At 42.8% G+C, this 23171-nt stretch overlaps 4 protein-coding genes across 5 annotated transcripts; 2 read left to right on the forward strand and 2 right to left on the reverse strand.

The window, feature by feature from the left end:
• Nucleotides 1-385: 385 nt before the first annotated feature.
• krt98 (keratin 98) lies at nt 386-3778 on the forward strand. 2 transcript variants are annotated; one of them, XM_019889464.1, is made up of 8 exons: nt 386-794; nt 1740-1822; nt 1911-2067; nt 2560-2721; nt 2795-2920; nt 3012-3232; nt 3347-3360; nt 3447-3778. In XM_019889464.1, the coding sequence occupies exons 1-8, from the start codon at nt 459-461 to the stop codon at nt 3542-3544; spliced, it is 1197 nt and encodes a 398-aa protein (XP_019745023.1). In that variant the 5' UTR covers nt 386-458; the 3' UTR covers nt 3545-3778. The 2 variants fall into 2 exon arrangements, with proteins under 2 accessions (XP_019745023.1, XP_019745024.1); XM_019889465.1 differs by having other exon boundaries at nt 387-794; nt 3350-3360.
• Nucleotides 3779-4427: 649 nt separating this feature from the next.
• Nucleotides 4428-6426, reverse strand: LOC109527484 (keratin, type I cytoskeletal 13-like). The gene is made up of 7 exons (XM_019889463.1): nt 5927-6426; nt 5763-5845; nt 5509-5665; nt 5259-5420; nt 5052-5177; nt 4744-4961; nt 4428-4633 (listed from the first exon to the last, which is right to left on the reverse strand). Exons 1-7 carry the CDS (start codon nt 6350-6352, stop codon nt 4540-4542), a joined length of 1266 nt encoding a protein of 421 aa, XP_019745022.1. The 5' UTR covers nt 6353-6426; the 3' UTR covers nt 4428-4539.
• Nucleotides 6427-14226: 7800 nt separating this feature from the next.
• Nucleotides 14227-18170, reverse strand: LOC109527450 (keratin, type I cytoskeletal 20-like). Its single transcript, XM_019889394.1, has 9 exons — nt 17808-18170; nt 16847-16972; nt 16036-16118; nt 15793-15949; nt 15519-15680; nt 15229-15354; nt 14923-15152; nt 14811-14845; nt 14227-14719 (listed from the first exon to the last, which is right to left on the reverse strand). The coding sequence occupies exons 1-9, from the start codon at nt 18108-18110 to the stop codon at nt 14616-14618; spliced, it is 1326 nt and encodes a 441-aa protein (XP_019744953.1). The 5' UTR covers nt 18111-18170; the 3' UTR covers nt 14227-14615.
• A 3230-nt stretch (nt 18171-21400) lies between these two features.
• On the forward strand, nt 21401-22910 carry LOC109527451 (gastrin/cholecystokinin-like peptide). The gene is made up of 3 exons (XM_019889395.1): nt 21401-21541; nt 22418-22585; nt 22718-22910. The coding sequence occupies exons 1-3, from the start codon at nt 21538-21540 to the stop codon at nt 22792-22794; spliced, it is 249 nt and encodes an 82-aa protein (XP_019744954.1). The 5' UTR covers nt 21401-21537; the 3' UTR covers nt 22795-22910.
• Nucleotides 22911-23171: the final 261 nt, after the last annotated feature.

Raw genomic sequence — 23171 nt, forward strand, 5'->3', positions numbered from 1 at the left:
TTTGGCCCTTGTTTGGCTGATGTGAAATTGTCACCGCTGTGTTTAATTTCTGTCCACGGTGGTGAGGAATCAATTTGAGTCAACATTTTATGACATTTCTTCTATAGGTGTGTGAGTCTTCACACTGATTGTTTTGTCTCGGAATAAATACGGAAGGTGGCAATTATGCATTCCTCAAGGGATGTGGGGTATGGTAGAGAAGTATTTCAAGAATGGTCATTCATTGAGAAATGATAAAATGCGGTTTGACCTGTAATGATGGCAGATGAACCCCTCACCCACTTGGCACCACCTGTGTGGTGATGGAGCGATTGCAAGGAATAATGGCAGACACATTCTTGCCTTTCAAGTTAAACCCCTCCCTTTTTACTCTCTATATAACACAGGGAGCAAAGTGATGCTCACAACCGCAGATCCTCTCCAGTATTCCTACTTGGTCCACATCCAGATCCTCCATCATGTCTCTGAGCACGAAATCCTACGGCCAGAAAACGCTGAGCGTCTACGGTGGAGCCGGCGGCCGCGGCACCCGCATCTCCTCCGCCCAGTCATGCTACGTCGCCGCTCCTGGCTTCAACCTGGCCGATGGCCTGGACCTCCACGTCGGTGCCAACGAGAAGGCCACCATGCAGAACCTGAACGACCGTCTGGCTTCTTACCTGGAGAAGGTGCGCAGCCTGGAGAAGGAGAACCAGCGCCTGGACAAGCAGATCAGAGACTGGTACCAGAGCAGAACGGTCATCAGCCGCGACTACTCCAGTTACTTTGCCATCATTGATGACCTGAAGGATAAGGTGAGAGAAGTCATATTCTGGGATCAGCCTCCAAATGGTGTGTGTGTGTGTGTGTGTGTGTGTGTGTGTGTGTGTGTGTGTGTGTGTGTGTGTGCGTGTGTGTGTGCGTGTGTGTGTGCGTGTGTGTGTGCGTGTGTGTGTGTGTGTGTTGCACGTAGCAGAGATATGATGGCACGTACAACTGCCACCAACTCAAGTAAAGTTTGATTCTGAAGTGTGTCACATCCCCCACCGGCATCAGTAACAATTGCACAGCAATGACATGTTTGACATGTTTGCTCACACACACACACACACACACACACACACACACACACACACACACACACACACACACACACATTTTTAGGTTTGATCTGATTTTTAGCCTGTTTTTAATTTGGGGAAAAAAAAATCACTCCATCCCCTGATCATCGATTGATCTACAAGGTGCTGCAATGTTGATCAACAGATGACTCGTAGTTTTCAAGCAATTTGTTGCTCATTGGGATCAATCCTAACTGCCAATAAGAAATGCCCCACAGTGTGGCCACTTGGAGCACTCCAAAAATATCACAATAGGTCGACTTTGTTTTTTTTTTGTTTACACAATGATTCCATCCTGCTGCGATTGGCTCCCAAACAATACAGGAAGCACTCTGCCGCTTGCTCCAAGTCAGCTGGAAAAGGCTTTGGCTCGCCCACAACCCTCATGACGACAAGAGGGAAGGAAGATGGATGGATAATTCCATACTGTTCTGCAAAATAAAATAAAAGCAACACTGGTACTACAATTAAAAAACAACAACAACAACAACAACAACAAAAACAGAACTGTCACTGGGAAAAAACCATCTCAACTGATTTCATGAATTGCCAAACGTGTAGTATTGATTGAGTTCATGTACTGTTTGACCAATGAGCTCATGTTGTGGGCTCTCTTGCATGTTTTTGTTTTCTTGTCAGATCTGTGTTGCCGCCAGGCTGAATGCCAAGACAATTCTGGATATTGACAACGCAAAATTGGCTTCTGATGACTTCAAAATGAAGTCAGTGTGCTGTGTGTGTGTGTGCTATCACATCGTGGAGCTCTGCAACGAGCCACCCAAAACTCACCGAGCTCTGTGATGCTCTCAGGTATGAGAATGAGCTGGCCATGAGAATGACCGTGGAGGCCGACATCGCTGGGCTGAAGAAGATGCTGGAAGAGATTAACTTGGCCAGAGTGGATCTGGAGTGCCAGGTGGACGGTCTGAAGGATGAGCTGATCATGCTGAAGAAGAACCACGAAGAGGTGAGGGTGCCCTGCCACGGTTTTTAACGAAGGGGCTTGAGCAAAATGAATGACTTTTATCTCAGTCAGTACGTTCCTATGCATGACTAACACCTGTGTTTTCACACAACTCGTCAACTCAGCACCTATAGTCAACAACTCCCCCGTCCCATTCTTTTCACCATTCAGTCGACAGTATGTGCAGTGTCACCATTTGTCAGGGTCTATTGTGGCTTGAGACGATCCCAAAGTACACACAGAAACCCACACACCCCTCTGAGAACAATGAGGAAGTTTCATGTTCAGAGAATGTTTTCCACAAACAGTTTTCCTCCTTTCGACAATGCTGTCTCACCTAAGATCACTTCTTTGCATTCTTCTTTGCCTCCATCATTAGCTCTTTGCTATTGTTTGTCTGGCACACACTTAAAGACACCAAACACACGTTTCAAAAGAACCAAAACCAGGAAAGAGGTCAGTTGATAAGCTTCCTCCTTATTTGACCCCTCACAGGAATTGGTTCTGCTCAGGAGTCAGATGGGCGGTCAGGTTAACGTGGCAGTGGACGCGTCGCCGTCTCCAGACCTGAACCAGATTATGACGGAGATCAGAGATCACTATGAGGCTATGATCGCCAAGAACCGCAGGGAGCTCGAGGCCTGGTACCAGAACAAGGTGAAGAACATGGCTTATGATAGCTTTAAAAAAAACGAATTAACACGTCAAATTGTGTCTGTAATGTGCCAAGATCGCAGCAGTAGAGCAGGAAGTGATGACACAGTCAGAGTCTCTGGTGACCTCCCGCTCAGAAATCAAGGACCTAAAGAGCACTCTCCAGAGGCTCCAGATTGAACTGCAGTCCCATCTCAGCATGGTATGTGTAACCTTGCATTTTCAAACGAACGCTTGGTCTTGCATGAATGTCCAACTCAGGCTCCCCGCTCATGTCTGCTCTGTGTGATCAGAAAGCATCCCTGGAGGGCAGCCTGGAGGAGACACAGTGCCGCTACGCTGCACAGCTAGCAGGCCTCCAGAACATAGTAGTGAGTTTAGAGGCTCAGCTTTCACAGATCCACGCCAACATCACCAGCAATAAGCACGAGTACGACATGCTGTTGGATCTTAAAACTCGACTGGAGCTGGAGATTGCAGAGTACAGACGGTTGCTGGATGGAGAGAATGACAGGTGAGGAGGAGACTAATTTCGATTATGTAATGGAGTAAGGATTAGGAGTGATCACAGCAATCACATCATCAGAAATAATCAGAACTAATCTGTTCTGCTTTTATTCTTATTCCCTAGCTCAAAGCAAGGTGAGTATCTTTGAAGGCACCATTAACATTTAATAAGGTTGAAACACAAGGACTGCATTTGCTCATGTTTCTCTTCTTTCGTACAGTGATCACCAAGATCACCACGGTGATGGAGACGGTCGTGGATGGGAGGGTGGTTGAGAGCAGCAAGACTGTGGATATAGATGTGGATCAGATTGAGTGATACCTTGGAAGAGACTCCAACTCAGGATGTCCTAATCCGGTCCTCGAGCCCGCTATCTTGCGCGTTTTAGATTTTCCCCTCCTCCAACACACCTGATTCAAATGATCAGCTCATGAGCAAGCTCAGCAGAAGCCTGATAAAATCATTTCTACATGATGTGTTGGAGGAGTGAAACATCTAAAACATGCGATTTAGACACCTCTATGTCTGACCTAATAAAGATCGTGTGGTTAATTCTTGTGTTTTCATTGAAAAAAATTATTTTAAAAATTCCAATTCACCCTCAGTAGGACAAGTAGTGTCACGAACAGATTGAGAGACATAATTTCAAATGGAATATTTTACAGTTTAGAGCTGCTAACACAAATGATCAGACAAATGACCTTTACAAAATCTGACCAGTACCAATGTGACAGAATGGGCTCGGAAAATACCGCTTACCCTTTTCTGATTTTGCACAATATGCCATATAGTCAGAGTAAGCAGCCAAGAAGCTGTCTATAAAAACGATTTTTTTTTTGTTTTTTTTTTTTCAAAACAGCGTCTCTATAATGCTTTAACCCTCCTGGTCAAATGGGGCTTGATCCAGTTGAACCAGACGTGAGGTCCATTGTTCCACACAAATCTATCTAAGAAATCCCACTGAAGCAAGTTCATCAACTTTGGCCCAATCAGCATCCTTTGGGGAAGGTTAACTGAAACCCGATGGAGTATAATGATGACAAACTATTTTACCATTTTAATACACCCTGAAGACTTTGTGGTTTGTTGATGTTTATACATTTCCCTTATTTTGGTTTCAGACCTATCTTATACTCGAGCAAAACTTTTGTAGACTCAAAAAAAAAAAAGTCAAACAAATGACCACACGCAGCCACAAGGAGTAGGTTGGCAGACAAGGGGCCTTTTTATTGCATCATTTCATTTGTTTGAGATGAAAAGGTCGTCGTCAGGTGTCACTCCCCTTTATGCTCTTGTTTGCTGTGTGAGGCTTCTTATGAGGAGATGGTTTTGGAGGACGCTACCCTGCCGTCATGTATCTCTTCTGTGAACACCAGCACCTTGGCAGTGGAGGATTTGGAACCAATGCTGGGGAAAGACAATGCATGCATGAAATACCAGTCACAAAGCATGCGGTGCAAATCCGATGACTGCACTTCTCTTGTGGTCAGAAATGCTGTCAACCAAATTTCTCTTACCTGCCCTCCCCATCCATCAGTCTCCTGTACTCTGCAATTTCCGCCTCAAGTCTGGTCTTAATGTCAAGGAGCATGCTGTATTCGCTGGTCTGGTTTGCAATCTCGGCGCGCAGTTGTGTCAGTTGTTGTTCAAGACTTGTCACCTGTCCCTGGAGTCCTTGGAGGATCATGGAATATCGGGCTTCGGTTTCAGCTAGTGTGTTTTCCAGGGACGCTTTCTAGAGGAGCGTATAAAAGCATTTAAGAATGAGGAGATGGGGACACAATTTTCATGTGAGTGTATAGCTAGAAGGCTCTGCTTTATTTACCATGCTAAGTTGAGACTGTAGTTCGATTTCCAAGGCTTGCAGGCTGCGACGGATCTCAGAGATCTCCGACCTGGAGGTCTGGAGAGTTTCTGTGCTGACAGCCATTTCCTTGTTTAATGTTTCGCACTGCAGTAGACAGAATAGTACGTTAGTGCCGTACTCCGGAACGTGCTATGGAACGACTAACAAAGTTTCACCGGGAATTACCTTGTTCTGGAACCAGGCTTCCAGGTCTCGCTGGTTCTTCGCGGCCACACTCTCGTACTGCTCGCGGATCTCACTGATGACTCTGGTCAGGTCAACCTGTGGTTTGGCGTCTACCTCTACGTTGATCTGTCCAGTCATCTGTAACCTCATAGCTGCCATTTCCTGTCACGCAAAAGTGTTGGTAAGATATTTGGACAGAAAGTAATTTGTAGTAACTCCGACACAGAAAATGTGAATTTTTGCGACTCACTTCGTCGTGGTTCCGTTTGAGGTGGACAAGCTCATCCTTGAGGCCTTCAATCTGCATCTCCAGGTCTGAGCGGACCAGTGTCAGCTCATCCAACATTCTCTTCAGACCGGCGATATCTGACTCCACAGACATACGCATGGCCAGCTCGTTGTCGTACCTGTGGTACAGCAGGAGATGAGAAAATCATGCTACAGCCTGCAAAATGTGCATTTTCAGTTTGTGAAGTCATCTTCAGTGGAAGTCTTCCAACTTACTTAGTTTTAAAATCATCTGCTGCCAGTTTAGCGTTGTCAATGGCTAGATAGATGCCTCCGTTGATGCGTGTGGCATCCTGGATCTGTGTGATTTAGAAAGAGAGAACGTTAGTGGCCTTTCATGACTTGTGAATACACACGGAATAAGATAAGAACACTCTTACCTTCCCCTGCAAGTCGGCGATGGTGACCTGATAAGCAGAGTAGTCACGGGCAAGGGGGGAGGCCTTGTTCTCCAAGAACTGACGGATCTTCAACTCCAGCTCGGCATTGGCCTTCTCAAGGCTGCGCACCTTGTCAAGGTAGGAGGCCAGGCGGTCGTTCAGGTTCTGCATAGTGGCCTTCTCATTTGCTCCAACATGGATATCCAGGCCGTCGCCAAAGCCGTAGCCTGCACCCCCTCCGATGGAAAAACCGTAACTGCTGCCACCAGCACCACCTCCCAATACATAACCGCCAGTGGAGATTCTTGAGCCAGATCCACCTGCACCGCCATAAACACTCATAGCCTGACCCTTGCGGATACTGCCGGCCAGGTTTCCGCCTCCGTAGGAGCGGGTCGTGTAAGAGGACCGACTGATGGATGTCATTATGCTGATTGGTCGGTGGTGCCTGCCTGCCTTAGAAAGGAGATGATGGAGTGAGATACACGGCTCCTCCTGACTCCCCTTTTTATGCAACACAAGGCGGCCTCTGGTGCAAATGGAGGCGTGTAGATAGGAGGAGCATTACCTAAGATGTCGGGCCCCACCCTTCGCACTTATCCCTTGGGTTCATTTACACAGTATTAGCTGAAGGAGAAAGTGGGAAATGTTCTCATCAATTTGACCACACAGAAAATATAGACGGCTTGTTGCTCTCAACACTTGATCTTCTTTAACTCCAGATCACGGTGAACGAAAGTTATTTTTCATTTACGCCAGTTACATTTCATTGCTCAAAAGTATGAGTTGTGAAAGGGCCGCACCCTGTCCTGTTAGCCTGAGGCCGCTTAGTCAGATCCAACCAGTTTGAAGTGTCAAGTGAGTGCTCTGACAGATGATCCATCTTCACTGAACTGCTGCTTTGCTTAAACAAGTCAGTCGTACCCTGTGGGCGAATGTCAATCTTATATAAGAAACAAGTATTGCAAATTCCTTAACACGGAGATCAGTTTCACTCGACTTTAGCACTTATTTTGTACAAAAATTAGCTCAACCTCTTTCACCATGTTAGGTGAATTCAACTATCTCAATTTTCATTTCATGAAGGCTTTTCATAGAAGTTGAACACAGTTGTTGAGAACAGAGAATGATCAAGCAGCTGCATAACTACCGTACTGTATTTAATGAGTAAAACCTCAGATAAGACAACACTTTTTGCCAGGCATGTCATGAAAGGAATCCCCCGATTATATTTTACTCCTGAATTTCAGTTAAAACCACGACTCCTATGCAGGTGCTAATTGAAGGGATGAAACCGCAGTACATCCACGTCTGTAATTAATTTGCTTGCATCTCTGAGGTTAGCATTTTAACACGATATCAAATACATTGTGAAATTGTTAGAGTAATTTTTACAGATTCTGTTTTCCCCCCTCTAATTCACTTGTATTTAAACATTCTGGAGTACAATTATTTCCCCCGGCCACTAGAGTGCATCTTCAGAATGGATCCAAATCTATGTACAATTAACCAACTACTTTGAGTTTATATTCTGTTATGACCGGGACCAAATTTAATCTTATTCAGAATACAATTGTCCTCAATTAGAGTAGATTGTACTCTGAAATTTCCTGTGTAACTGCTATGCTCACAGCTGTAAAGTGGAGTTCTGCACTCTACTGCGAGTCATTGCTTTGTGCTTGCATAAGAGGCGCAACAGGACACTGCTTGTGTGACTGGTGGGTGCGGCAAAGGGGCAAAAGGCTGATCCAAACACGTTGCTCTGGTTGAGTTGGTTTCAGCAACACGAGATCTCAATTAAAACAACAGGGCGGCAAGTTGGTGCCTGAGGATTTCACAATTTGCAAGGCTGTGCAGCCTGTTCTCGTGAGAATTAAGAACAACTTTGCATGAAAAGTTGGTAAACACGAGGAAAACAACCATGGCTATTGCAAAGTTCCTTAAAAACGCACGATGGTTTTAAATAAATCAATTGTACATGCTATAAATTAAATCCCTAAGTATTGTTACAGGGCTTGGTTGCCGTTGTTTGACGTTTGTGTCATTATTGCATTTGGTATATGCACAACAAACTCAAATAGTCTCAGGACTAATTACAGATGTGCAGAATAATTTTGATTTAAAGAAACACAATGAAGAAATGATCAGTTGTAAAATCAAAGAGACATAAACTGAACTCCCTCAGAAAATCAAAACATACACATAAAAAATTTAAAAAAAAGAGATAAAAACCAACGAGATTAGCATTGCTTATATTGCATCCATTGCTCAAATTGTAAATTCAAATTACTGCATAATTTTAGTAATTAGCGCAGACAACATCATTTTTTGCGCCTGTAATGGGCAGCATTTTTCACAGCCCCATTTTGTTCAGCGGAAATGTCGGTGCTGTTGGACAGTCTGCGGCTGGATAGATGGATGGCTTGTGGAGCCGACGATGAGAAGAAAGAAGCATCAGCGCAGAGCGCAGATGCGTATGTGGAAGTGGGAGTCGCGGCTTGGAATTGAAGCGGATTTACATGGGACAGGAGATGTGAGCCAGTCTCTTTTTTCGTCAATGGACCCTACAGCTTCTTGTTTGTTTTCAAACTTAGCTTGTAGCAGACGTGTGCACATTTTCATCATGACGTCTCTGATCCACTGGTGAAAGGACACGTTGATTCTCTCCTCTTTCATCTAGAACTGCTTCAAACAAAGTGTATGCAGAAAAAAGTGGTTAAGATTGCATGACTGTATGTGTTGTGTTGTATTGTTTTGTTATTTTATGTTAACTGTTCTGTTGATGCCGGTGCAGGTACCCGCAGAGGCTCCTCTCTCTCCTGTGGTTGCACTGTGGTTGAGCGGAAAGAAATTTCATCTGTGCTGTATGTTGCACATAGAGCATATTTGACAATAGAAACTGGCTTGACCTGATCAATAACGTAATTTTTTTTTCTTTTTTAGGCAGCATAGCGCCAGTTAGTCTTTGAAGAAGATTGGTTAATCTTGGGGGCCGATGGGGGCACTCTCGCTGAAGAGAGTCACCTGGGCTTGGACTGATAAGAAGAGAATGGGACAGTTTGCAACTTCAAGAATTGTCAGCATTCCTTAATTGTGAAATCAAATCAAGCTAAAGTTGTACGATATAATTAAGATGTACTGTTGGGCAGTCATCTCCATTTCATAAAGCTTTATTCTCAAACCTTTTAGTGCCCGATTGTCTGTGACAGCGCCTTGGACAATCGGGCACTCGGGCTTTAAGGGAGAAAAATGGATGAACGAGAAACCAGTCCTTGATGAGATGTTGGAAAGAAAGAGTAGCCACTGTCCATTCATGACAATGTTCATGATATGAAAGCGTCTGACAACATGTTTCCTGAGTGTCTCACTTCTCTGTCGGGATATTTCTATGGTGCCGTTGAGCAAATTAAGCAAATCAAGACACTTTGTGGAAGGTAAAGCGTCATGACCAGTTGCACACCCTCTTGCTTGAGCGCACCGGGTTGCGTCAAAGTGAACAGCGATGTTGGTATGTGAGGCATTAGACAAGCAAGGTGTGGCTGGAAGCTCTCACTGGCATGAACTAGCAATTTGGTTTGAGGTTTTTGATATTTCCTTCAACACATTTTCTCAATCATTGCGGAGATCTCTAATTGAGTTGATGCGTGAATGTGTGCGCATGTGTAAGGAGGGTTAGGCAGGAAACAATGAGAAATTACGTGAATGAGCTCTAGTATTACCATATTTAAATTGTTATTCGGAAGTTTGGTGAAACGCCAGCAAGAATTCACTGCAGTCCATAATGTTGTACAGTATAGGTTTACCAGACAAACTACACTCTTTCTACAATTAAAAAATTGTCCAATCTTGTGGACCAGTAAGTTGTGTCTTGCTTTAGAAGCAGTGCAACTAAGATGCGTCTCCACTTAGGCTGACATCTAAGATTAATGTGTCGCTTGTTAAGTGCCATATAGTAGGTGCTGTTAACACATAATGTAGTAATTACTATAGCTATAACGTAGTGGTTATTGTAGCTAGATAACAGATAACATATACGTATTCGTTAGCAGTCTGTCACTCGAGTTATATTGATCCGTCATTGCTCACTTTCTTATAATGTCTTGTGGGGATGGGTTAGGCACTCATGCTCGATGCTCAATTGCATCACTTTCAGCCACAGCCCACAAAAACTGAAATGGTAAAACACAGTTACATGCTATATCTCCACAATTGAGTACGACGTTGTTCTCAGGCTTTAAACATTTACAGCAATTATCTTCAAACATCTCATCGTTCTCTTTACAAGATCTTTAAAATGGTTTATTCTGGTCTCACTTTTTATACTGTCTCTGAGGAGGATTGCATGCACATTCACCGACTTGCTCACTAGTTCCTCTACATGGAAAGAGACCGTTCGACTTCACTTTGCAGTACAAAGTGCTCAGTAGACAAAAAACACGATTGTAGCTTGAGGGGAAAGTAGTTAGAGCATGTTGGAAATGCGGTTTGTGTTCTGACCTGCAAGTGAGAGAGAGCCTGAGGTGCTTTTAGTTGGGTGTGGAACTTTCTTGTTGGAGCATATATGGAACATGACACATGAAAGTGCACAATATATCTCTTCCCCCCTCCACCCACCTCCCTCCAAGTAAAACAGAGCATTTGAACCTCTGAGACCTCACAAGATTTTATTCAGTCGATGCTCCCTCCAGTGCAACAGGTTTGATGAACACTATCACTTTTTTTGAATCCTTCTCTTGACAGACATATGAAAAGCAATGAAACAATATTTCCTTTACTGTCTATTTTAGCGGGGGAAAGCAGGTTCATTCCTACAATGAGGAAATGTCGAAACAGGAGCCGCTTTCTTTGTCAGCTTTTAGAAGCTGCACTCGAATTCAGGTTCAGGCAGGTTGGTGAAGTACGGTGACATAGCCTGCAGGTGTTGGCTCCACCCTTAACTTCCTGAATGAGTTCTGCTGCACAGTTTGCATGCTCTTAGAGTTCTGGAAATTTCCAGCAGAGATTGCAAAAGACTTGAACAAAGCTACTGTGGACTTACTTGCAACATTTACATTAATTAAAAACAAAAGAGTAACTTACTATATGTAGAGACTGTGTGTGGGCAGCTGCCACTCCACTGCTGATTGTATTGCTGGTGTTTATTGCAGCTACTATTTCATGATTGATGCACAATTAATATTGTTTAACTGCATGCAATTGTGATGACTATTCTTGCCCCAGTCGGCGTTCATTTATGCACGTGTTAATCATTTATTTGCCATTCCCATCTGCATATTTCTCAAATTTCCCAAAGACTGCTACTGCTCATTCTGCTCGATGTCACTGTCTGATGTTGGAAATATGTACATTGATTCTTACTTATTAGCATCTTTTTCTGCTGCTACGGTCCAATTTGCTGCTGTAAAGCAATTGACATCACTCATAAAGGTGATTGTATTCCATCCCTGTGATTCAAAGACCTTCAAGTACAGTATAAGGAAGTCTCTCTCTCTCTCTCTCTCTCTCTCTCTCTCACTCTCTGTTATATATACTGTATAATGTATGTGTAATTAATTGGCCATTAAACTTGAGCAGTCATGCAACATGCTGTTTCATGTGCAGAAGACTGGGGTGTTGTCCATTTGCAATCCGAAAAGTGGCGTGCATTCCTTGCATGGAGCGCCTCCGGGTGTCATACCTGAGAGCAGCCTGGTCTTGTCGAAGCAGGCTCAGTAAATGCCATTTCAGCAGTTTTTTTTTAATTTTTTTTTATATCTTTGATATCCAGTGCGGTCTTTGCCCTCACTAGTAAGACAATTAAGGACGATCGTAAAACGGCTAATGAAAAAAAGAATAGAAATCCATTGCCATTTTACAATCTAAATTCGTAGGACAATTTTGCCTTCATAGTAGGACAGCTACATGGTGAAGCAAAACGCAAAACTGTGCACTCGTGCGCTCTACTATAACTAGTAGAATTTTATAGTCTCACTCGTAGCATGCAGTTTTCAACTAGTGTCTAGTTTTGCTTCTGAAGTCACGAGGATGCCAAAGGTGTCCTATATGGAAGGCAGTAGTTCATTCAACGAGTGCACCCTTTGGCTTATGCCCACCGGTGGTCCCACACACAAAAGGGCTTTCTAGTATCAGTTCACTCCTAAAACAGCAATCCTAGTCGACCATGTGTTTTATTATTATTGTTTTCGCAATATACAGTTCCCAGGAGTCTTACAGGCGGGGCACATATTGCACATAGTTAGAAAATCTATTTCGGTTTGAATATGCTATTTAAATTATGTTTGCCAAACAACGCCGCGCCCCATCCGCCGCGGATATTCTCTTCATTTATTTTTTATGTATTTATTTTTGCGGGGCATGTGGGGGCGGTTGGGGCACATTGTATAAGAGCGTTTTCCATCGTCCCATCGTCCCAAACCGCCAGCACCTCCTTCCACTACCCGCAGCGGGGTTACATCTGAAGTCTGGCTTTCGTCTTGGAAAGACAAAAATGCCACCCAGTGGCCAAGAGGTCTTACTACTGTATTAGAGTAATCGCACTGTCGAAAGTGTTGTCCCTGCATAGTACCAAGGAAGCAATAGTTATCCGTTTATCAGTGTGCACAAAAAGAAATTCAGATGTTTGATTAAAGATTAAACTCAACTGTTGTTGATTCATTATTTATTTGACTTTTAATTATTAGGACTTCGGTGCATTCTTAGTGACAGTCCTAACTTGAATGGCCTCCTATTTGAAAACAGACACAGGCATGAGGGAGGGCAGGCAAACCCCAAACAATCAGGCCAGAGCACGGATTGAAATCCACAACATTTGAGGTGGATGTGCTAACCAAAGCAATGAATGACATTCCATGATTTTTAGTCTACCAGCATGACAACTTTCAAGATAGCATTCGGACTGTAAATTTGGTTCATATCAGCAGAAAAAAAATCGATCGACTGTATTTCGTGGTGATCAAGCAAGGAGAGAATAAGCACAGCACTTATGCTTGTGTGTTGCTATTTCCAATTTGTCACATTTCCTAAACAAAGAGGGGACTCACTAAACAGAGCAGTAATTTAATTTAATGCACTGCTAGATGATGCAGAACAACTTAACAAAAACTACGACGACATTTTGAGGAAAAACAAACAACTCACTTTTTTTGTACTCTCAGAGAGGTTAGCATTCTGTTTAGTGACCAAGGTGGTCACTTTCACTATAGAGGTGGACCTAGTAGTACTTTTAGTCACCTGGAATGACTAGAAATGTTTTAAAATGCACATACACAACATCTGATGCATCGTATTGACTTAATTGCCCAAATAGCACTTTTCAAATTCTTCCTTCTGAGATAATATACGTCTCAACGCATCTCTGGTAAAAGTAATACTGTACAGTACAAACTTGAGTACGCTTTCAGAAGGGGGCGCAAATTCCCCATACAGCGTCACAGTGATTGACAGCTCATAACTTTTCACAGGAGAAAACTACATTGGAATTAATTAATTGAATTTCCCAGAGATTTCTACAAATTCTCTGTATGGGTTGTTGATGATGTAGACTAGTGGAGATGATGTCATCCCGATAGTAGTTGCAATTGTGTTGGGTGGGTTTGTACCGTATTGGCCCGAATATAAGACGGCCCTGATTATAAGACAACCCCCCCTTTTTCAAGACTCAAGTTTGAAAAAAGACTTTTTGAACATCAAATTAATTTTTATATAGAAAACAATTACAGTGCATCTGAAACAAATGATTATAACAATATATTTGAGAGAAAAAGCATGTTATTTTGCCTCATTCAAATCTAAAGTGCAATCACATTCGTAAATGAATGGCTTCTGATTTTTGAAATGTAAATAACATCATAACTTCTCCTCAGCTGACGTTTAACCTGGCCGATCTTCGACCCAGTTTTCTCCAGATTACCACTACGTTTCTCCATTTTCTGTTATCTCTTCTGTTATTTTCTTCTCTTTTCCTTCTTACCGCTATTTTTTATTTTTCTTCTTCATGCTATCGCTATTTTTATTTTTATTCTTCGTGGCAGGGGTTCACTTTGGCCTGGGGGGTCAAGTTCAGCATTCGCTTCAATGATATCTGGCGCCATCTAGCGTCGTGAATGTGTATAACGTCTAGACCCCGAATATAAGACGACCCCCACTTTTTCAGTCTTATTTCAATGCAAAAAACACAGTTTTATATTCGGGCCCATATGGTATTTTGTAGGATGTACGTGTAAGTGTAAAATTGTACTGTCATTGTGATTGTTCCCAGAAGTTACATAATGTTGATAATATAAAAGACACACACCAAAAACTTGCAGCAAGACACTTTTAATTTCCATTGCTGTTGTTTTCATGTCAACAGTGCAACATTTCCCTCACACAAGTCAAGGTAGTCATTTGTGCATGTTATGTCGAAAACGAAATGGATTTTTTTGCACACCTTTCAAAGATATTGATGGCAATGTCTCTGTGTGATATGTTTTGATTCATTTGATTTTATGATTGCCTTATTGCATTTACTTTTCGTCCAAACACTGGGAAAGTTGCTGCTGATTTTTCTTTCAACTGCTGCATGAATGTATTTAAAAGGAAAAGGAGAACATAGGAAAGTGAACACAGCTCTTTTTCATGATGTGTGTTTTTTACGGGGAAAGGAGACCAAGAGGAGCAAATGGTTTATTTTCAGCTCATTCGTAACCATTTAAACATCTTGTCTCTGAGTGTCCACGCTGGTGGACACCACCCTTCCGTCGATGATTTCTTCCACAATGGTCTTCACTCTCCTCTCCAGGTGGGGCTTGTGCTCTGCCGAAGTGGAGGGAAATGTGGTCACGAAAACAGCCATGACAACATCACGTGCCGTCATTTCGTGGATGAGAGAGTGACATTCGCTTACCTTCCAGCTGCACCACCTTGCTGATGACCAAAGGCCTTCAAAGAGAGCAGACAGTGTGGCATGAGTAAGGTCAGACACGTCCTACGTGAACTACGAACGGATTGTCTCTCACTTTTTCTGCTCATAGGATTCTCCATCCAGCAGACGGCGGTACTCGGCGATCTCCCTCTCCAGCCTCATCTTGATGTCCAGCAACAGGTTGTACTCGGTCTTCTGTTGCTCGATGGACACTTTGAGTTGCTGCAGCTCCACCTCCAGGCCGTTGATGGTCAGTTGCAGTTGGCTGAGCTGATTGCTGTACCGCATCTTGGTGTCGGCGAGGTTCTGGCGGAGGCATTCGATCTGCACGGAGGATGGGGGAATGACTGAGTGGAACGGCTGTGCATCGGCGCGTGCGGCTGACAGGACGTTGGCTTACCTCTGCAAGGATGCCCTGGTATGTGATCTCCAAACTCTGGTATGTCCGTTTCAGCTCGGAAAGTTGGGAGGAAAAGGTTTTTACCTCCGTGCTGAAACCTTTGATTTCCGTCTGGAGGGATTCCATCTATAATGCACACACAAACAAGCCCATTTCATTCCCCATTAATGTCGCAAATGTGACAGAATTGATTTTCATGCTCAGGAATAAGCCATCCATGTGTGGCCCCCGGGCTAAACTTTGCTCATCACGGCTTTAAGAGCCTCATAATTTTGTGCGTCCCATCTCACCTTTGCTTGATACCATCTTTCCAGTTCCTGCTTGTTCTTCAACGCCAGAGCCTCATACTGCTCCCTCACTTCTTGAAGGATCTTGGAAAGATCCACAGATGACGCGCTGTCCACTTCTACGTTCACGTTACCAGTGTATTGGAGCCTTGCTGCATTCATCTCCTACGTCATGGAAAAAAAAAAATTTAGGCACATTTTCAACTGCCGAGTGGATGAGAGACAACCAGCAGAGGGAAGCATTTCATTGGAAGCACATGAGCTGAAATGAGCTGACCTCCTCGTGGATCCTCTTGAGTTGTGCCAGTTGATCCTTCAGATTCTCTATCTGCAATTTCAGGTCACCGATGGTAACAACCATGCTGTCCCGGACCCCTCGAAGACGAACCAAATCAGACTCCACCAGTGCACGCGTGTTCATCTCCACCTCATATCTTGCAGAAAAGAACGCTCGCTTTTTTTTTGCGTCCAGACACTACAAAGGCCACCAGTAGTTGAACTTCATCCCCTTACAACTTACTTCATTTTGAAGTCGTCCGCCGCCAGTTGAGCATTGTCAATCTGCAGGATGATGCTCTGATTCTCTGCATACCTCCTTGCGATCTAAAAGGGAAGAATGACATCCTTATAGGAATGTGGAAGGTTGCAGCAGTAGCTGGAATACTCCTGACGACACAGGGCCACTGTTTTTGATGTTTCCCTCCCTCACGCGCCTGATTCAAATGATCGGCTCACCAGCAAGCCTTGCAGGAGCCTGATAACGATACTGATCATTTGAAGCGGGCGTGTTCCAGTAGGGAAACATCTAAAACACGCAAGGAGGGCTGGTTACCGTTTATTTATATATTTATTTTTTTTAATACTGTTGAGTTCTTTTACCTGTAAATTTTATGGGGCGACACAATGAAAGGTTTTTTTGTCTTTTTTTTTTTGTTTTTTTTTGTCTGATCGACAAATGTTTTTGGGTTGAACTAACAAAATGCAACTGTGTGGCGCAGGCTAAAACATTGAGACCACTTTTAATTTTTTTGAGGAATGGAAGATCAATTGTCACCGCAGTAAAGCGTAGCGTACTGGACTCGTCCTGCTATTGGCCCCGCAACTTTCCATGACTAGCGTTAGACTGATTCTTTTTAATCACCGATTGTCTGATACACACAAGCAGGCGTAAGCTTACGGCGTCAACTGAAAGCTGTGTAAATGTGCAGACAGAGAAGCATGCTCCACCCAGCCACCTAAACCGGTTCTGCAGTAAAACTATTGGTGGATAATGAGTCTAGACTTGGGCTTGGATCCTTGTTTTTTTTTTTTTGCATAGCAGGAATAGTCACCTGGGCTCGCAGTTCATTGATGGTGGCGAAGTAGGCGGTGAAGTCCCTGGCAATTGGAGACCTCTTCTCATAAAACTCTCTGATCTGCAGCTCCAACTTCCTGTTGGCAGCCTCGAGAGAGCGTACCTGGACGCAAGCGGCAATTACAGACAATCAACGAGTCATTAAGTCCTTTGTTGTATTTAATCATTTCCTTGAGAACATTTCAGGACCAACCTGTGATCGGCATAAAAACAAATTGAGCGTTAGCACAGCATTCTGAATGTTAGATTTACTGTTTTTTTTTTTGTTTTTTTGTTTGTTTTTTTTAATGTTGTGTTGTGAACACTATCTGCATTGCATTACCAAATGCAACTCCTGAGAACAATAGGTTCAAACGCATTTATTTATTCTTCTAGCTGCTGAGTCTCCTTTTAATATTTAATATTGCCTTATTTGAATCAATAAAATATGTATCACATCCTATTTCAAAAACCAACTCTCTGATAGAAATCAAAGTTATCATTGCAAAGGTAGGATTTGGATCCATCACTCCTATTGCGGCTCAGCATTTCCCAAATTTAATTGAGTCAAGGCACACATTATATTAGAAAAAGATCAAACGGCATATCCCCAAATAAAATGGTCACAGAAAGTGGATACACGGGTTAATCAAGTTGAAGAGCATTGAATCGTACTGCCTGTCACTGGCAAATATTACAGTCTTGGAAAATATTATTAGACAACCTTGAGTTCTCAATCGTTCGTTTCATTACCTTGTACCACAAAAGATTCATCATGTGACGAACAGACAGAAAAGAAAACCTGGAATGTCTAAAAGCACTGAGCTTCTCCTGAAGCTCATGACAAGCTTATGATTGGAAACCATTTTAGAAAACATTTGAGCATGTAGGGAAAAGAAGAGAGAAGAAGCTGAAGAAGGGGCAGTTGCCGCCCGCTTTTGGTCCTGCTGATTTCTTACCTTATCCAGGTAGGAGGCCAGGCGGTCGTTGAGGTTCTGCATGGTGCTCTTCTCATTGATCCCGATGGTATCAAACCCGTACGAATTGACCCCGCCGTAGGAGAGCAGGACATTGCCCTGGGAGATGCGGGTGTCGTAGCCCCCCGCGCCCGCATACACGCTGGGTGCGCGGCCCTGGTAGATACCGGAGACAGTCATCTGGCTTCCCCCACCCAGCGGCAGTCGGCTTCCGCCGATGCTGATGGTGCTGGCGGAAGAGATGCTGCGGGCGCTGGTGCCTGAGCGGCCTCCGATGAGAGACATGGTGAATAGGTGCAGGTGGAGGCTGAAGCTACAGTCAACGAGGAGTGACTGCGGACGGCGCAAGTGGACATTTTATAGAGAGTCCCTGCAGATGCCGCAGCTATGTTCGGTATGCTGATAATAGTTTTCTGCGCTTAATAGGTGTGAACAATTGCGAATGACAGGTTGACAATCAAGTTCAGCAGCTTGATGTCTACTCCTGATAGACCGGGCCAAATAACATTTAAAGAGTCAATGTTTTAAATGGAGGCTGACTGGTTGGACAACAATCTGATCACTAAGCGTTACTGATTCTCTTTTAAAAACATTCTTTTTATGATATGAGCATGAATAATAGAGCACCAACTGTCACTGAAGAAAAAAAAAAACAACACAATCACTTTAATTCTTTTTTTTAATTCAACCAGTTCCATACAATTGCATGATATTTTGTGTGCCCGCTGTTTCACAAATTTTATTGAGCAGAGGCACATATTTTACATCCCACGGCACACCACCAAATATCACATGAGGATGTACTGAAACAATGACGACCTTTTATCATATTACTTTTAATTTATTCACTCAATGGTGGCCTGTTTAGATGAAGCTTAGACTTGGAACGAAGCCTCTCCGTTGCTCTTGGAACTTACTTTAGGTATTACTAAAAGGCTGGGACCGGAAGTACTGTAGTGAGTCTCCAAAGGGGTTGATATGATAAAATAAAACAGATGCCACTGGAGATAAAAGTGTGCATTAGCACCTCAATGTTTCCTTTATAGAGAAATAAATGGACTCTGGCGATGTTTATCAAGTGCTAAAATATAGTTTTCACTCTGCTCTTAACGTCTGGGATGAAAGTTTGGTTAAGTTTTTAACTTTTATTTTATTGGTTAAAAAAAAAGTTGCTGTTATCTTAAAATAAGTCTCTCTCTCTGAGTTTCAGAACCAATAACAAAAACGTTTTGTCCTTTTTGAGCTGAAGGCAATTCTAAAATACAGTTACAAAGAGTAAATGTGCTTTCCAAACAAAGGTTTTAGAGAGGAGTGTCATCACCATAACCGTAAAAACGTATCCCACGTCTCCAACATGAATAAAACAAGACCTAAAATTGAACCATGGGGAACACCACAATCCAGCCTGTGACCTGTTGACAAGTAGTCTTCACTGATGGTGACATAAAATTGCCTGCCAGTAACTTCAGAATTAACACAGTACCTGAGAGTCTGATCATATTGTGCAGCCTGTTCAAAAAGATTATTGTGATCAAAGCATGCACTCAGATCCAGTTCGACCAGGACGGAGTTTTCTCATGTCCATATGAATTCTAATACTGTTTAAATGCTCTCTCTGTACTATAATTTGTCCAAAACCCTTGGAATTTTTCATACAAACCGTAGGTATTTGGGAAATCATTTAACTGGTTAGAAGCAAGCTTCTGATTTTTATTTTTTATTTTTTTAAAGTCCGATTGGACATTGGCCTGTAATTTGACTGCTCTGCAGTGCATCAATTATTTCTTTTCAGAAGGGGCCTGACAATGGCCATCCTTAAGGCGCATGAAAAGTCACCTGTCTTAACAATTTAAAATGTCAACAAAATTTTTAGCTAAAAGGACAAAAACCTATCTTAAAAAGGGTGTGATGTTAGATGTAAAATGCAGGTTATGTGCTTTAACTGGGACATAACCTTCTCCGGTATTTTTTATGATGTATGTTTTTTATGATGTATGTTTGATGCAGCCCCAATAGTTGCAACATGGTATTCAAATATTTCAATTTTTAATATTATACTGCACACTTGGAATAGGAATTAAGCAGAAAATCCACCTCCTTTTTTTTAATCCATTTTAGGCGGCGGCCATTTTGTCTTGGACTGCAACATGCAGTCGACTGAAAATGACAAGTGAGCACATCATGGGATAGTTGGGATAATGGAGGGAGAAGACCCTGTTAGGGAGGCTGTGAGTTAGAAGGCAAAAAAAAAAAAAAAAACAAGAGGAAGGCCAAAGAAGAGAGGGAAAGATAATGTACATGATCAGGATTTGCTCCACTTCAACGTGCAGGTATGAGGATGCTCGGGACAGGAATTTGGGAAAATTAAACCGCAGCGGCCCTGGAGTCTAGTGGTAACAAAAAAAAAATTATAGTAAAAAAATAAGAAGTCAAATAAAAATGATGTAAGCACACTAAAACCTTTAAAAAGCCTTTGTGGCATTGAGTGGACATATGTTCTAATGCAATGCCGCGGCTCCCAATTTGACACCCTGAATTATAGTTTCATGCACATTTCTGAATAGTCTTTCGAGCATCAATAACTTTTCAGCTTACCAAATTAAGGCACGGCAAGGAGATGGCTGTCTCAGTGGCCTCCTGTGACCTTTTCACCAAACACTCCATTTTGGCTCACGCCCTTCGTTGCGGCCAAGCCACATTTAACTGCTTGTTCTCCCATGACATTTGATCATTGCCTGAGCTGGGCAGGCTCAGCTACGTTGTATCAACTTTAAGCGCCGGCAATTGCACGTCGATATTGTGCATTGTATATTGGAGCGATAATGTTGCGAAAGAGAGGCCACAAAAGGCTTTTAATTGATTTTGTTTTTGAATGACTCAAAAGTCAGTTGGTGCTGATTTTTTTTTTTTTTCGAGTGAGTTAGAACATATACTGTCGCACCTGTCACACTGGAAACATGATTAAACACATTTCAAAGAGGCATTTAGTGAAGCAAGCATTTGAAAAGTATGTCTGTGGTGTGGCACACCCTTCAAGAGAAAACTTGGCGTGTCACAATGCGACACAGGCGACTTACTCCACATCCATGGACTCATTTTGCAGCACCAACCTACTTTTGTTAAATCGAAATTGTAGTTAAAACCGGGCATTACTGACGAAGAAAAAAAAAAAGTAAAGTGCAAGGGCCTTGAAGATGAAATTACAATTGAAAAGACAGACGTATGGTAGTCTTTTAGATAGGTTTAAATAGGTTAATACACATTTAAATGTGGTACTTTTGAATCTCTCGCAAAACAATTCAAACCACTTCATCAAATCACAAAAAAAAGCACTTTTAAGATGCCCGGAATAAGCTTATGATTATGCTCCTTTTCTGTTAAAGAGACCAAAACTACACACTATGATCGGCTGGAGCTGCTATCGGCAATATCGTGAATGTCATTTTTTTTGGGCCCGGACATTTACAAGTACTGGATTTTAACATCACATCGATGAGTAGTTATGTAAAGATGACTGCACATGAAGAGATCAGAACATTGTTAAAGTTGACACAGAACTGAGCACAGAGGTGGAATGTCCTGATCAAGTGTGTGCGTGCGTGTGTGTGTGTGCGTGTGTGTGTGTGTGTGCGCGTGCAGTAACCTGTGCCCTGGCAAGAGGTGAAGGGAACAAGCTTTCTCCGTTTGTTGACGCATAGATGAGATTTCACTGATGGGTGTGTACATCTTTTTGTAATTATTCAATTTGATGAAGTTCACATGGGGCATTCACAAACTCAAACATAAATTATTTTGTCATCTCATTTGTTGATTAGCCACAGTGCCGAGGTGCTACAGTATCTGCTGTTTCTCATGACATAACATTTGGTGTGTGTGCACCAACTTTTGTGTTATGATCCAGTTTACCACATTTGTTTTCCCCCAAAGCTGCAAAAATCCTTGGAATTTGAAATAAATGGAAACTGTTGATCCTTTATATTTTAACAATAAATCACTTACACAACACCTTGATTCCAATTAGAATACCACAAAGACATTCATTTGGAGCAGCCCAGACATTATCAAAATAAAGACTAAGATGAGTCACAAATTCAGTGTTGTATTTCCTGCTACTGCGTCAGACATGTGTAAACATTTGAAGGAGGAAAAAAAAAGTGTTTACCCTTGCAGCCGAGTTTCTAAGAGATAAGTGATTGTCAGACGTGTCCGTCAACACCACAGTCTGTGTTTTGGTTAAAACGCACGAAGGAACTATTGGATTGCTTGCGGAAATAGATTGACTTGTTTTATTGTTATTGCAGCGCAAAAAGCTTTCCCCACATGTAATTGACAAGCACAACGATGGCTTTATGGATGTAGCAATGTATCTTTTCCTTGACGTACATCTGCTGGCCACAATGGTGGCCCAATCAATCAAAAGCTCTGCCATGGTCACTTATCGATATTCGTTTTGTTTCCGACTCAAATGCTCTGCCGGTGTTATAAAAGAGGACCCGTGACTAGCCAATGAGTAGAGATTCGTTCAGCGGTCATGTCAGGGAACAGGATGAAAGCGTTTGCACTTGTATTTGTTTTGCTCGCGTGTGCCGCAGTTGCTGCAAGAGGGAGCAAAAAAGTCGAGCAGCTCCAAGACGGGAGGGAGGCAGCAAGAAGCTCTGCAGCCAGACAGGAGCCTCTGCCTTCACGCACGGTGAGACGGGCACACCTTTCGGAGGACGAGCGTGTGATTATGACCAAGCAAATCATGCAAGCAATCTCAGGTATGCTGTGGGTTTGGGGCGTGAAAAAAAAAAAAAAAGTTCCAGATGAGGGCAATTTTCCAAGAGATGCTCCTATGCGTGCACCTGTACGAAAGGTCTCACGTGGTTCACGTAGGAATGATCTGTTGACAGAGATGGTGAATTCTGACTGCATGATGAACCGTGACTATGAAGGCTGGGTGGATTTCGGACGCCGGGACGCAGAATGACAGAGGGGAGGCCGCCGCGGCTGCTTCAGTGTTCGCCGAATGCTTTTGCTTTGAGCTGCTGCTCATTTTACTACTCTTGCAACTTCATGAATAAAGTTTTTTTGGCAAAGTTAAAAAAAAAAGTCATTCTTGACAGCTGAATTGGTTTGGAAATGCAACATTTTATTCACAGGTGGGATGGTACACACATACACACGCACTGAAATATTACAAAATCAGACATAGCACATTCAAAATGCAGATCAAAGTGTTTCGGTTAACGTCAAGCACAAGTGACCATAACTTGTGTTTCTCATGTTATTCCCTTTAAAAACTACAGTATCCTATGCCCTTTTGCTACAGACGACGGTGTCAATTACTCTACTTCTAACGATCGC

Source organism: Hippocampus comes, unplaced genomic scaffold (genome assembly GCF_001891065.2).
Source record: "Hippocampus comes isolate QL1 unplaced genomic scaffold, H_comes_QL1_v1.1 scaffold86, whole genome shotgun sequence".
In the NCBI taxonomy this organism is placed as follows: Eukaryota; Metazoa; Chordata; class Actinopteri; order Syngnathiformes; family Syngnathidae; genus Hippocampus; species Hippocampus comes.